Source organism: Silene latifolia, unplaced genomic scaffold (assembly GCF_048544455.1).
Source record: "Silene latifolia isolate original U9 population unplaced genomic scaffold, ASM4854445v1 scaffold_178, whole genome shotgun sequence".
Lineage (NCBI taxonomy): Eukaryota > Viridiplantae > Streptophyta > Magnoliopsida > Caryophyllales > Caryophyllaceae > Silene > Silene latifolia.
The window spans coordinates 112,851-123,898 of NW_027413150.1; the positions used below are offsets into that span (position 1 = coordinate 112,851).

General features: G+C 39.2%; 1 protein-coding gene across 1 annotated transcript; it reads right to left on the reverse strand.

Annotated features, from left to right (window-relative positions):
• Positions 1 to 6,296: 6,296 nt before the first annotated feature.
• Positions 6,297 to 7,072, reverse strand: LOC141638107 (uncharacterized). The gene is made up of 2 exons (XM_074447535.1): positions 6,434 to 7,072; positions 6,297 to 6,350 (listed from the first exon to the last, which is right to left on the reverse strand). Exons 1-2 carry the CDS (start codon positions 7,070 to 7,072, stop codon positions 6,297 to 6,299), a joined length of 693 nt encoding a protein of 230 aa, XP_074303636.1.
• Positions 7,073 to 11,048: the final 3,976 nt, after the last annotated feature.

The window sequence follows — 11,048 nt, forward strand, 5'->3', positions numbered from 1 at the left end:
TCTAGGCTTGAAAGAATTGGGATTCTCATAAATCCTCATATTGTTCTCGGATTTTCTATAATATGTGCAACTTCTTGAAACATAATAGAACATTCCGTCAAACACCGAAATCGCTCATCGGATTCTACTCGAGAATTCATGACGTTTTTATTATGGCTCACCAAGTCAATCATCATGCTCTTATGCATATGATTCATAATTGACATGTACATGATTATTCTAATGGCGGAAACATTAGTTACTAATAATCATGAGATCAACCGTTCTCGGGTTCAATGAACTACCATGATCGCTAAAGGTAATCCCATTTTTCATTCATATGAATAACCTATGTAAATGTTGATACGATGTGTATCTCTTTAATACTAATCCAACATCTCATGATGTAATTGGATTCATCATTGTCCATTTTCATCCAGAATTGAAAACTCAAAAGCTTCTTTATGAAAGAAGGTATTAGCTCGTCATTCTTTAATGAGTAATGAGTTTTATACATTCAAGGATGATAGCTCCCACTAAATTCCATGTCTTCACATGAGAATTTCCTGACTCCCACTCAATTCTACATATTTCAAAATTGACTTCTCAATCAAAATTTGTCAAGAATATAAATATAAATCGCTTTGCCAAGTTACTAGGATAAAACCATATATGTTCCCATCATATCCTTTCAAAATGCCTATTTTGAAGTGGTCTCATCTCAACCTTACGGAAAGAGATTTTAAATCTCTAACTCACTCATGTCATAATGATGTGTAGCAATGTCATTATTCAAATACAAATAATATTTAGAATAGGTCCTTTGGAATACCCTTTCGGAAGGAGGTTTAACCATTTCATAGCGAGGTTAAACAATGACATTTGCGTGGTTGTTGGCTATTGAAGATATCGGAATATCAATCTTTGCAACTTGATCATAACTAGTATGTTACTATGATTCATTTAGGCTCTTAAGTAAAACTCATGATTGAAACTATTGGTCAATTGATTCATAACCTTAGTCAAAAGCTTGTTAAGACTTTACATTAGTCATTTTTCTTCCAAAACTTCTTTTGGTCTCCTCGTGTAGTAATCTTGAGAATAAACTTTTATGATTACTTCACTTGGTCTCTTAAGTCATTTAGAACTAACTTGAGACTATAGATCTCATCTATTTGGTATACTATGTAAATAGATATACCTTCATTCAAATCATTCTCTTTTGCGTAGATCTTCATTTACACAAGTACACAATTATATCTTGCCTTGTGTGTTGTGTCCTCATTTTTCTCCCACTCTATCTTTAGAATGAATACACTAAACATTCAAAGATAGCATATGAGACACAAATTAATGATGTTGAAGTATAAGGAGAACTATCTCATAGATTAGACTAATAGTTATTGTATTCATATGTATACTTGGTGATTGCCATACCTTTAGGAGAGTTCATAGACTCAAAATCACTTTATAAGTGATCATACACACGCCTTAAGCATGTGGACATATAATGAAACCGGTCATTATATTTGTCTATTAGATCACTTTAAGTGAATAATCTTATGTTTCAAAACGCAAGCATTTTAAAGATGAAATTTAGAACATTAAAAGGATAAATGATAAAACGGGTGACTTGGGTTGCAAACCAAGTCACTATCATCCAAAATACAAATCATCATCCAAAATACCTTTCCATGTCGAACACGGAAACTAAAGTTCTAAAAATTCAAAGCATAACTTAAAATAAGACAATGAAAAACAAAGCTCCACAAGAGCTATCCTTAGCTTCTCCATGGTTTATCATGCTTGTTTTTCTTTTCCTTTGTCTTTGCTTGGTGGAGGCCCTATTTACAATAAAAAGGGAGATACATTATCACAACTTTGCATCATAATACCATAGTTGAATTTAGAAACATAAAAGAAGGTTAGTCATTTACCTACTGGAGTGATCTTTCCAGCTTTGATATCACCAAGGTATTTGGAACAATTCCTCTTCCAATGTCCCATGCCATTACAATAATGGCATTTGTCAAGAGGACCCTTCTTGACTTTGGAGGTGCTAGCTTCACAAGACTTAGCTTTGGTGAATGTGGGAGCTTGCTTTTTACCCTTTCTCCCATTCTTCTTGAACTTCCCCTTACTCTTTGTGCTTATGTTAAGCACATCCTTGGGAGGGTTCACATTTAACCCCATGTCCCTTTCGGCTTGCACAAGTAACTTGTGCAACTCCTCAAGAGATACATCCTTGTCTTGCATATTGAAATTCACCCGGAATTGCACATATGCCTTGACCTTAGACAAGGAGTGTAGAATCCTATCTACGATGAGTTCTTTGGGGATTTCAACCTTTTGAATTTTCAAGGTCTCGACAAGCTCCATGAGTTTGAGCACATGAGGGCTAACCTTTTGGCCCTCTTTGAAGTCGAGATCAAAGAATGCCGCGCCGCCTCATATTGGACGATCCGCGGAGTTTGTGAAAACATGGTCACAAGTTTGGAGTAAATCTCATTAGCATTGCCCATTTTGAAGGCTCTCCTTTGGAGTTCCGCCTCCATCGCAAATATTAAGACATTTTTCATTGCGGCGGACTCCTTTTGGTAAGCCTCATAGGCTTCCCTAGTGGCCGCGGTGGACCTAGTGGAGGGCTCGGGTGGAGAGGCCTCGGTAAGGTAACGAAGCTTGTCGTCACCCTCGGCGGCTAATTTGAGTTGGGCATCCCACTCGGAGAAATTTGACCCATTCTTTTCAAGTTTACATCGATCCATAAAGGATCGGAGCCAAGATGAAGTAGCGAGTGGTGTAGCATTAGGAGTTGGTGTTGCCATTTGTTATGAATAAGAAGTGGTCTACAAAACAAAATATAAGGAGTAAAACAATTGTCGTTCTAATTATACTCGTAAAAATGAATGATTTAAACAAGTTTTATGCATTTTTCAAGTGACCTCTACCCAACTAGAATAAATGATTCCAAGACCCAAATTCATATCGACTTAGGCACGGGGTAGCCGATGAAACCCTCATCAATATAACTCGGTGGATTAACCTTTTAATCGATTCTACTTTTAGAACTCTTGGTCGATAAAATTACTCTAATATTTATCTATAGCCCAAAACACATCAATAAGGGCACGGGGTAGCCGATGAAACCCTTATCAATTACTTTTGTTGAGTTCAATCCAAATTTCGAATAAATGTGTCCATTATCCAAACCCACATTAACTTAGGCACGGGGTAGCCGATGAAACCCTCATCAACATGAATTCGGTGGATTAGACATTTATCACCCACTTCCCCTACGTAACAAGGTTTGTACCCCGGGGTAGCCGAGTGCACTCCCTCTGATGCGTATACGTAGCGGAAGACTTAATTGTTTTGTTTTTGAGTTTTTGTTGTGCAAAAGATAAAGGATATTTGTTTCGATTCCTTGAGAAGAGATCGAAAACAATGGGATATTTGGTATCACTAGACCTATAGTGATAACAATGGGGAATTACTCGAAACAATGAGCACGTCCTTAGTTTAAGGCAAGATTCGAAAGCCTCGACTCTTTGGAAAAAGATTGAAACCACCAAGTTTCTCTCTCTAAATGTTTTTACTTCAACTTTTTGATGATTACAAATGAGGGAGGCTAGGTCCTTTTATAGTAAAAAGTCCTTGGCCTCCAAGCAAAGCATTAAATGCTAGTTGTAAGTTCTAGGATGATTAGGTGCATAGAACTTACAACCTAGACCTTTTGTCAAATCTTATTCAAACTATGTTGAAAATGCAAAAATATAAACTTAGAATTCCTCTCCCTTGGTGCCGCCACATTCGGCCCTTCCCCCTTGTTCCCATTTGATTTTCTTTTGTTCCCACACGGCATCAAGGGGTGTGCGGATCTCGAGCTTCAACCGCGCATAATACCTCTCTTTTACGCAAACCCATCCAATTTTCATGCATAAAAAATGTGTTATTTGGGCCTGGTTTTGATTGGTGTTCTATGTCGAGCACAACTTCTTCCATGGGGTCCATATCCGCGTCATCTCCTCCTTCTTGAAAAGGAATTGCCCTCAATTCCTTGATTCCATCATCGTCAATGTAAGGAGATAGATCCCCGACGTTGAAAGTGGCGTGTACCCCATACTCTCCGGGCAACTCGATCTTGTATGCGTTGTCGCCTACCTTTGATATTACCTTGTAGGGACCTTCTGCTCGTGGCATGAGTTTGTTTTTGCGTTTGTTCGGAAAACGCTCCTTCCTTAAGTGTAACCACACGAGGTCTCCTTATTTGAAAGATCTTGGTGGCGGGTTTTGTTTGCCTTGCGCTTGTACATTTCATTAATTTTCTCAATTCTTGCCCTGACTTGATCATGTAGTTTGATCATTGATTTCAATTTGGATTCCGCATCCTTGTGTATGATTTCATCCTTGGGTAGGGGAATGAGGTCTAGTGGTAAATACGGGTTTATACCATATACGACCTCAAATGGGGAGTGCCTTGTCGCGTAAGTTGGGGAGCGGTTATAAGCGAACTCGGCGTGCGCAAGTTTTAAATCCCAATCTTTCTGAGTTTTACTCACCAGACTTCGCAGCATTGTTCCCAGAGTGCGATTTGTGACCTCCGTTTGTCCGTCCGTCTGGGGGTGATGAGAAGTGCTGAACAAAAGCTTGGTTCCCACCCTTTTCCATAACGTTTTCCAGAAGTAGCTTAGGAATTTGGATTCTCGATCGGAAACGATTGTTCTTGGGATCCCGTGGAGTCGTAAGACTTCCCGAAAATACAAGTCCGCCACATTGCTGGCGTCATCAGTTTTGTGACAGGCGATAAAATGGGCCATCTTTGAGAATCGATCGACCACTACCATGATCGCATCTTTGCCTCTCTGTGTTCGCGGTAATGCCACGATGAAATCCATGGATATATCTTCCCAAGGTCGGCACGGGATAGGCAATGGTACATACTCCCCGGGTTGGAATTTGCTTTTGGCCATGTGACATGTGATGCATTTTCGCACTATCGCTTGCACGTCTCCTTGCAACTGTGGCCAATAAAAATGTTCCTTGAGGATATCCACAGTTTTGTTTACTCCAAAATGTCCCCCAAGTCCACCTCCGTGGGCTTCTCGAATAAGGAGTTCTCGGATCGGGAGTTTCGGGACACAAAGTCTGTTTCCTTTGAAAAGAAAACCGTCTTGCGTAATGAATTCTTCATGAGTCCCGTTTTCGCAAATCTTGAAGATTTCCCCAAAGTCGGGATCGTTCTCGTAGGATTCCTTTAGTGCTTCGAATCCCAGTAATCGGATATCGAGCACTGTCAATAATGAGTATCGGCGCGAGAGAGCATCGGCCACCACGTTACTTTTGCCAGTCTTGTATTTGGAGGAGAAATGGAAAGATTGCAAAAATTCCACCCACTTGGCATGCCTTGAGTTCAACTTTTGTTGCCCATTGATATGTTTCAAGGATTCGTGGTCCGAGTGCAGGATGAAATGGCTTGGTCGGAGATAGTGACTCCAATGTTGTAGGGCCCTTACGATCGCATAGAATTCCTTGTCGTAAGTCGAGTAATTGAGCCTGGCCCCGCTCAGTTTCTCAGAGAAGTAAGCGATGGGTCGCTTTCCTTGCACTAACACGGCTCCAATTCCAACACCGCTTGCGTCACATTCGACTTCGAACGGGCGGGTGAAATCTGGGAGTGCCAACAATGGTGCCTCACAAAGTTTTTGGATAATCGTCTCGAATGACTTTTGAGCAGCTGGAGTCCATACGAAGGTTCCTTTCTTTGTACATTCAGTGATGGGGCTAGCGATGGTGCTAAAATCCCGAATGAATCTTCGATAGAATGAAGCAAGTCCGTGAAAGGATCGGACTTCCGTGATGAGTCTTGGGAATAGGCCATGACTTGATTGCCTCAATCTTGGATTGGTCGACGGAAACCCCTTCTTTAGAGACCTTGTATCCAAGAAATATAACGCTCTCGACTAAGAACGAGCACTTCTCCTTCTTTCCATAGAGTTGTTGCTCCCGAAGTGTGTTGAACACCTTACGAAGATGTTGGAAGTGATCATCCTTGCTCCGATTTGTAGATCAAGATATCGTCCAAGTAAACGACCACGAATCTGCCTATGAAAGGCTTGAGTACCTCGTTCATGAGCCGCATAAAGGTACTTGGAGCGTTTGTCAAGCCGAATGGCATAACCGTCCATTCGTATAATCCATGCTTAGTTTTAAACGCAGTTTTCCATTCGTCCCCTTCTCTCATCCGAATTTGGTGATAACCACTCCTCAAATCCACTTTAGAGAAGATCTCGGCTCCATGTAACTCATCGAGCATATCATCAAGCCTCGGAATTGGAAACCGATACTTGATAGTGATGTTGTTCACGGCTCGGCTATCGATGCACATTCGCCACGTTCCATCCTTCTTTGGAACAAGTAGTGTAGGAACGGCACATGGGCTCATGCTCTCACGTACATAGCCTCGTTCCATTAACTCCTCGATTTGACGTTGTAACTCCTTGGTCTCCATCGGGTTGCACCGATAGGCGGCTTTGTTTGGCAAAGGAGCTCCGGGCAGGAGGTCGATTTGGTGTTCGATCCCACGAATAGGTGGTAACCCAGCGGGTAACTCTTCGGGGAAAACATCCTTGAATTCTTCCAAGAGCAAGATTAATCGTCCATCCTTGCTTTCATTGCTAGGCGTTTCATTGACCACCATTAGGTAAACCTGGTTGCCATTGACAATGGCCTCGTCCACTTCTTTCTCACTAGCGAGCATGGTCATGCTAGTAGTCGTTCTACGTTTGGCACTCATAGAACGTACTTCTCCTGGCGCCATTGGTTTTAGGACAATTCTTTTTCCCTTACTTACCAACTCGTACTCGTTGCTTCGATCGCGATGCACCACATCCCGGTCATATTGCCAAGGTCGTCCTAATAGGACATGACATGCATCCATTGGCACAACATCGCAGAGGATGTCGTCGTTGTAAGATCCCATGGTTAGTGTCACCTTTACTTGCTTAGTGATTTTCACTTTATTCTCGTCATCCAGCCAATGCAGGGCGTAAGGCTTTGGGTGAGGTGTCGTGGGTAGTTTCAATTTCTCCACCATCTCCTTTGAGGCGACGTTGGTGCAACTGCCTCCGTCAATGATTAGGCTACACCATTTGTCCTTCACTTGGCATTTGGTGTGGAATATTTGACTTCGTTGTTCCGTTTCAATGGGCGATGTTTGAGCTTACAGGGCTCGGAGAACCAAATTGCAATCATAACTAGGAGCGACGTAATCTTCGGCGTTCCCGGCGGGTGCCTCTTCCTCATCTCCTTCTAAGTTAAAAATACCCTTAGTTCTTTCCTCTTCTTCGAACAGTTCATCACGACAATTCACGGCTTCTCTTAGTGTGATGGTTATTTTGACTCGGCACGCATTTTTGAAATGTCCAAACCCTTGACATTTAAAACACCGAATCTGCGTGGAGTTATTCTCTTTTGAGGCGGGTGGTTTGATAGCGACCTTTGGGGGTAGGAGTCATCTTGGGATCGGTGGTGTTCCCCGTTGTGCTTGTCCTCGAGTTGTTCTCATTTTTCCAAGTTCGGCTATTCTCGCCATAGGTGGTTGCCACCTTCGTCTTTCCTTGCGCCTCCACTTTGAGACACATACTACACAAGGTATCGAAAAATCGAGTAGTCAGTAACTCGACAACATGGGCGATGTTGCGGTTTAGACCTCGTAGGAATCGTGCCATCCTTATGTCCTCATCTTCCACCAAGTCTCCCATTAAGGCCAGATTCTCAAATTCGTTGATGTACTCTAGGACACTCAGCCTTCCTTGGGCAAGATCGGTGATCTTACGATAGGTCGTGAGCCTATGCGTTGCGGGGACATATCTCTTCCGTAATTTTAGTTTAAGCACGTGCCATGATGTTATCTTTGCTTTTCCGGCTCGAACCCTCCTGGTCTTAAGGCTTTCATACCATAATGAAGCCCCATTTCTTAACTTCAAAATAGCGTACTTGCAGCACTGTTCATCATCGAGACCCTTAAAATCAAACATCCGGTCTATTTGTCTTTCCCATTCAAGATAAGTCTCGGGATCCGTGCTTCCTGTGAACTCGGGTAGTTCACTCATCTTGAACTCGTCAATGACTCGTTCACGTCTAGGATGCCATTTGGGATCGTGTTCTTGTAAATTCTTTAAGGCCTTTTGAAGATCCTTGAGAAAGTTTGGATCGTCGAAGTTCATGTTTGGTGATTGGGGTTTTGTGTTTTCGAAAAGAAGGAAGTTTTTTTTTTTTTTTTTTTGTCAGTGAACAGTACCGTGAACAGTGATTTTCGTTTTTTTTTTTTTTTGTTCAATTCGTGCCTTCAAGATCCAATCGATTAAACCTCAACTTCCTTGCCGAGTTTAATCTTTGAACACCAAGCGCGTTGGATATTCAACTATCAACGGATTGGGACCTCCTTAGGACCGTCTTGATTTTTGGGGTGATCAAGAGCCGAAGCTCTGATACCATTTGATGCGTATACGTAGCGGAAGACTTAATTGTTTTGTTTTTGAGTTTTTGTTGTGCAAAAGATAAAGGATATTTGTTTCGATTCCTTGAGAAGAGATCGAAAACAATGGGATATTTGGTATCACTAGACCTATAGTGATAACAATGGGGAATTACTCGAAACGCGTCAAGCAACTCAATCTCAAACTGCGGAGCACGTCCTTAGTTTAAGGCAAGATTCGAAAGCCTCGACTCTTTGGAAAAAGATTGAAACCACCAAGTTTCTCTCTCTAAATGTTTTTACTTCAACTTTTTGATGATTACAAATGAGGGAGGCTAGGTCCTTTTATAGTAAAAAGTCCTTGGCCTCCAAGCAAAGCATTAAATGCTAGTTGTAAGTTCTAGGATGATTAGGTGCATAGAACTTACAACCTAGACCTTTTGTCAAATCTTATTCAAACTATGTTGAAAATGCAAAAATATAAACTTAGAATTCCTCTCCCTTGGTGCCGCCACATTCGGCCCTTCCCCCTTGTTCCCATTTGATTTTCTTTTGTTCCCACACGGCATCAAGGGGTGTGCGGATCTCGAGCTTCAACCGCGCATAATACCTCTCTTTTACGCAAACCCATCCAATTTTCATGCATAAAAAATGTGTTATTTGGGCCTGGTTTTGATTGGTGTTCTATGTCGAGCACAACTTCTTCCATGGGGTCCATATCCGCGTCACCTTCGCGAAATAGGTTTTCATGGTTTCTACTATTTGGTAAGGCTATGTCTCAATTGATAGTTTTAGCGTGAGGTCATGTCAATTTATTATCTATCACGTTTTAAGTGAACTAAAGCGGTGAACTACGATAATTCTAATTGACACGGTCGATAAACTCGATAAAATAACAATGCATGTTTAGTTATGGCGATTTAGCGATGCATGTGACATAAAATAAAATGCAAGCATAAAAGTAAATGAATCCTAGTATGGCCTTTCCTAAAATAGAAAAACTATTAATCTATTACATATTCGGAAACCAACTCCATTGGTCCCTTGAACTTCGGTTGTGGCACACATCTCGAGGTAACACCGTCTTTATGTATCGCCATTCTTGAAGAAATCCGTCTTTTGGAACTCCGGAATGAATAAAATTACATAATAAATTACATAATTTCCTATTATACATTTGTAACTAAAATAAAATAAATCTATTAAATTACAAAACGGTGATACGAGATCACAATAAAAATTACAACCGAATCGATATTCCCATACATTTCGGGAAATACCAATTAAAAATCTAAGGCCATACTAAGTAAATTACATAATTCAAAATTACATAAATTAAAATTATGACAATCATAAAGAAAAATGCAGCATTATAATATGTATGAACATGCTCAATTTTTATGCTAAATCGCCTTTAATTAGCCAATATCATATATTACTCGGTTTTTACGGATTTGCGTGATTTCAACATTTTATAATCACAAAAATGCATAAACTCATATTTATGCATAAGTTAATTACCCTAACCTCTTAGGACTCAAAATATAGTCTCCACTAGTAATTTGACCATAATTAACTTTTATTTACAAAATTGTTCATAAAAGGACCAAAATTACAAAAATAAGCTATTAAACTTCAAATAAATCACAAAATTTCAAATAAATTCAAAATTTGAAATTTAAATTCATGAACATTCTGGAAAAATTCCATGACACTCATAATGTTCAAAATCTTAGGTTAAAAATTTCGAAAATTTTCCGGAAAAACAATGTTGCGGTTTATCGATATTTAATAAAATAATCATAAAAACATGGAAAAATTATTTTCATTAACTTTTCAATTTTAGATCTGAAAAATACAATAAAATGCAACATTAGACGTTTTTCCTAAGTCATAGAATATATTTTATTAATTTTCACTAATAATGTCACTATTTATGTCATTTTTCTTCAAAAATTCATAAATCATGCTAAAAGACTTCTTTATAGCCAATTATTTTACACACATCTTGTAAAATTGCATGTGACAACATATAAATTTTCTATGACCAGATTCGAAATTTAACTCATATTAACCTATTTTTCTCTTAAATCCATATTTAATAATGAAAAATTCATTTTGCGAGCATAACAAGTGCAAAAATTATGAAAAATTACAGGTTATCTCAAAATAATATGTGTGACAACATATCCAAAAACCAAGTGAAAATTCGAAGTATAGCTAATTTTCGACCAAAAATGACATTTTTACTCATAAAATCACATTTAAATGTCATTATTATTAAATATGAACAATAAAAATCCGAAAAATTAACCAAAATATCCTAAAACACTTTAGGACCAGAAATATTAACATGCATGTAATTATTTCGTGATATATCATAATAACACAAATTTTACAAGTTTTATTTTGTTATTCATATAACTCGGAAAAATTTTTAACCAATTTGCATGCAAACAACCGTGGCTCTTGATACCGATTGAAGGAAATGTAGATTCATATACATGTTAACATATTCTTATATGTCTAAATAATTTGTCATAAAATAAATTACGGATCTTATGCATGCAAACAATAATATAAATAGAGGAGA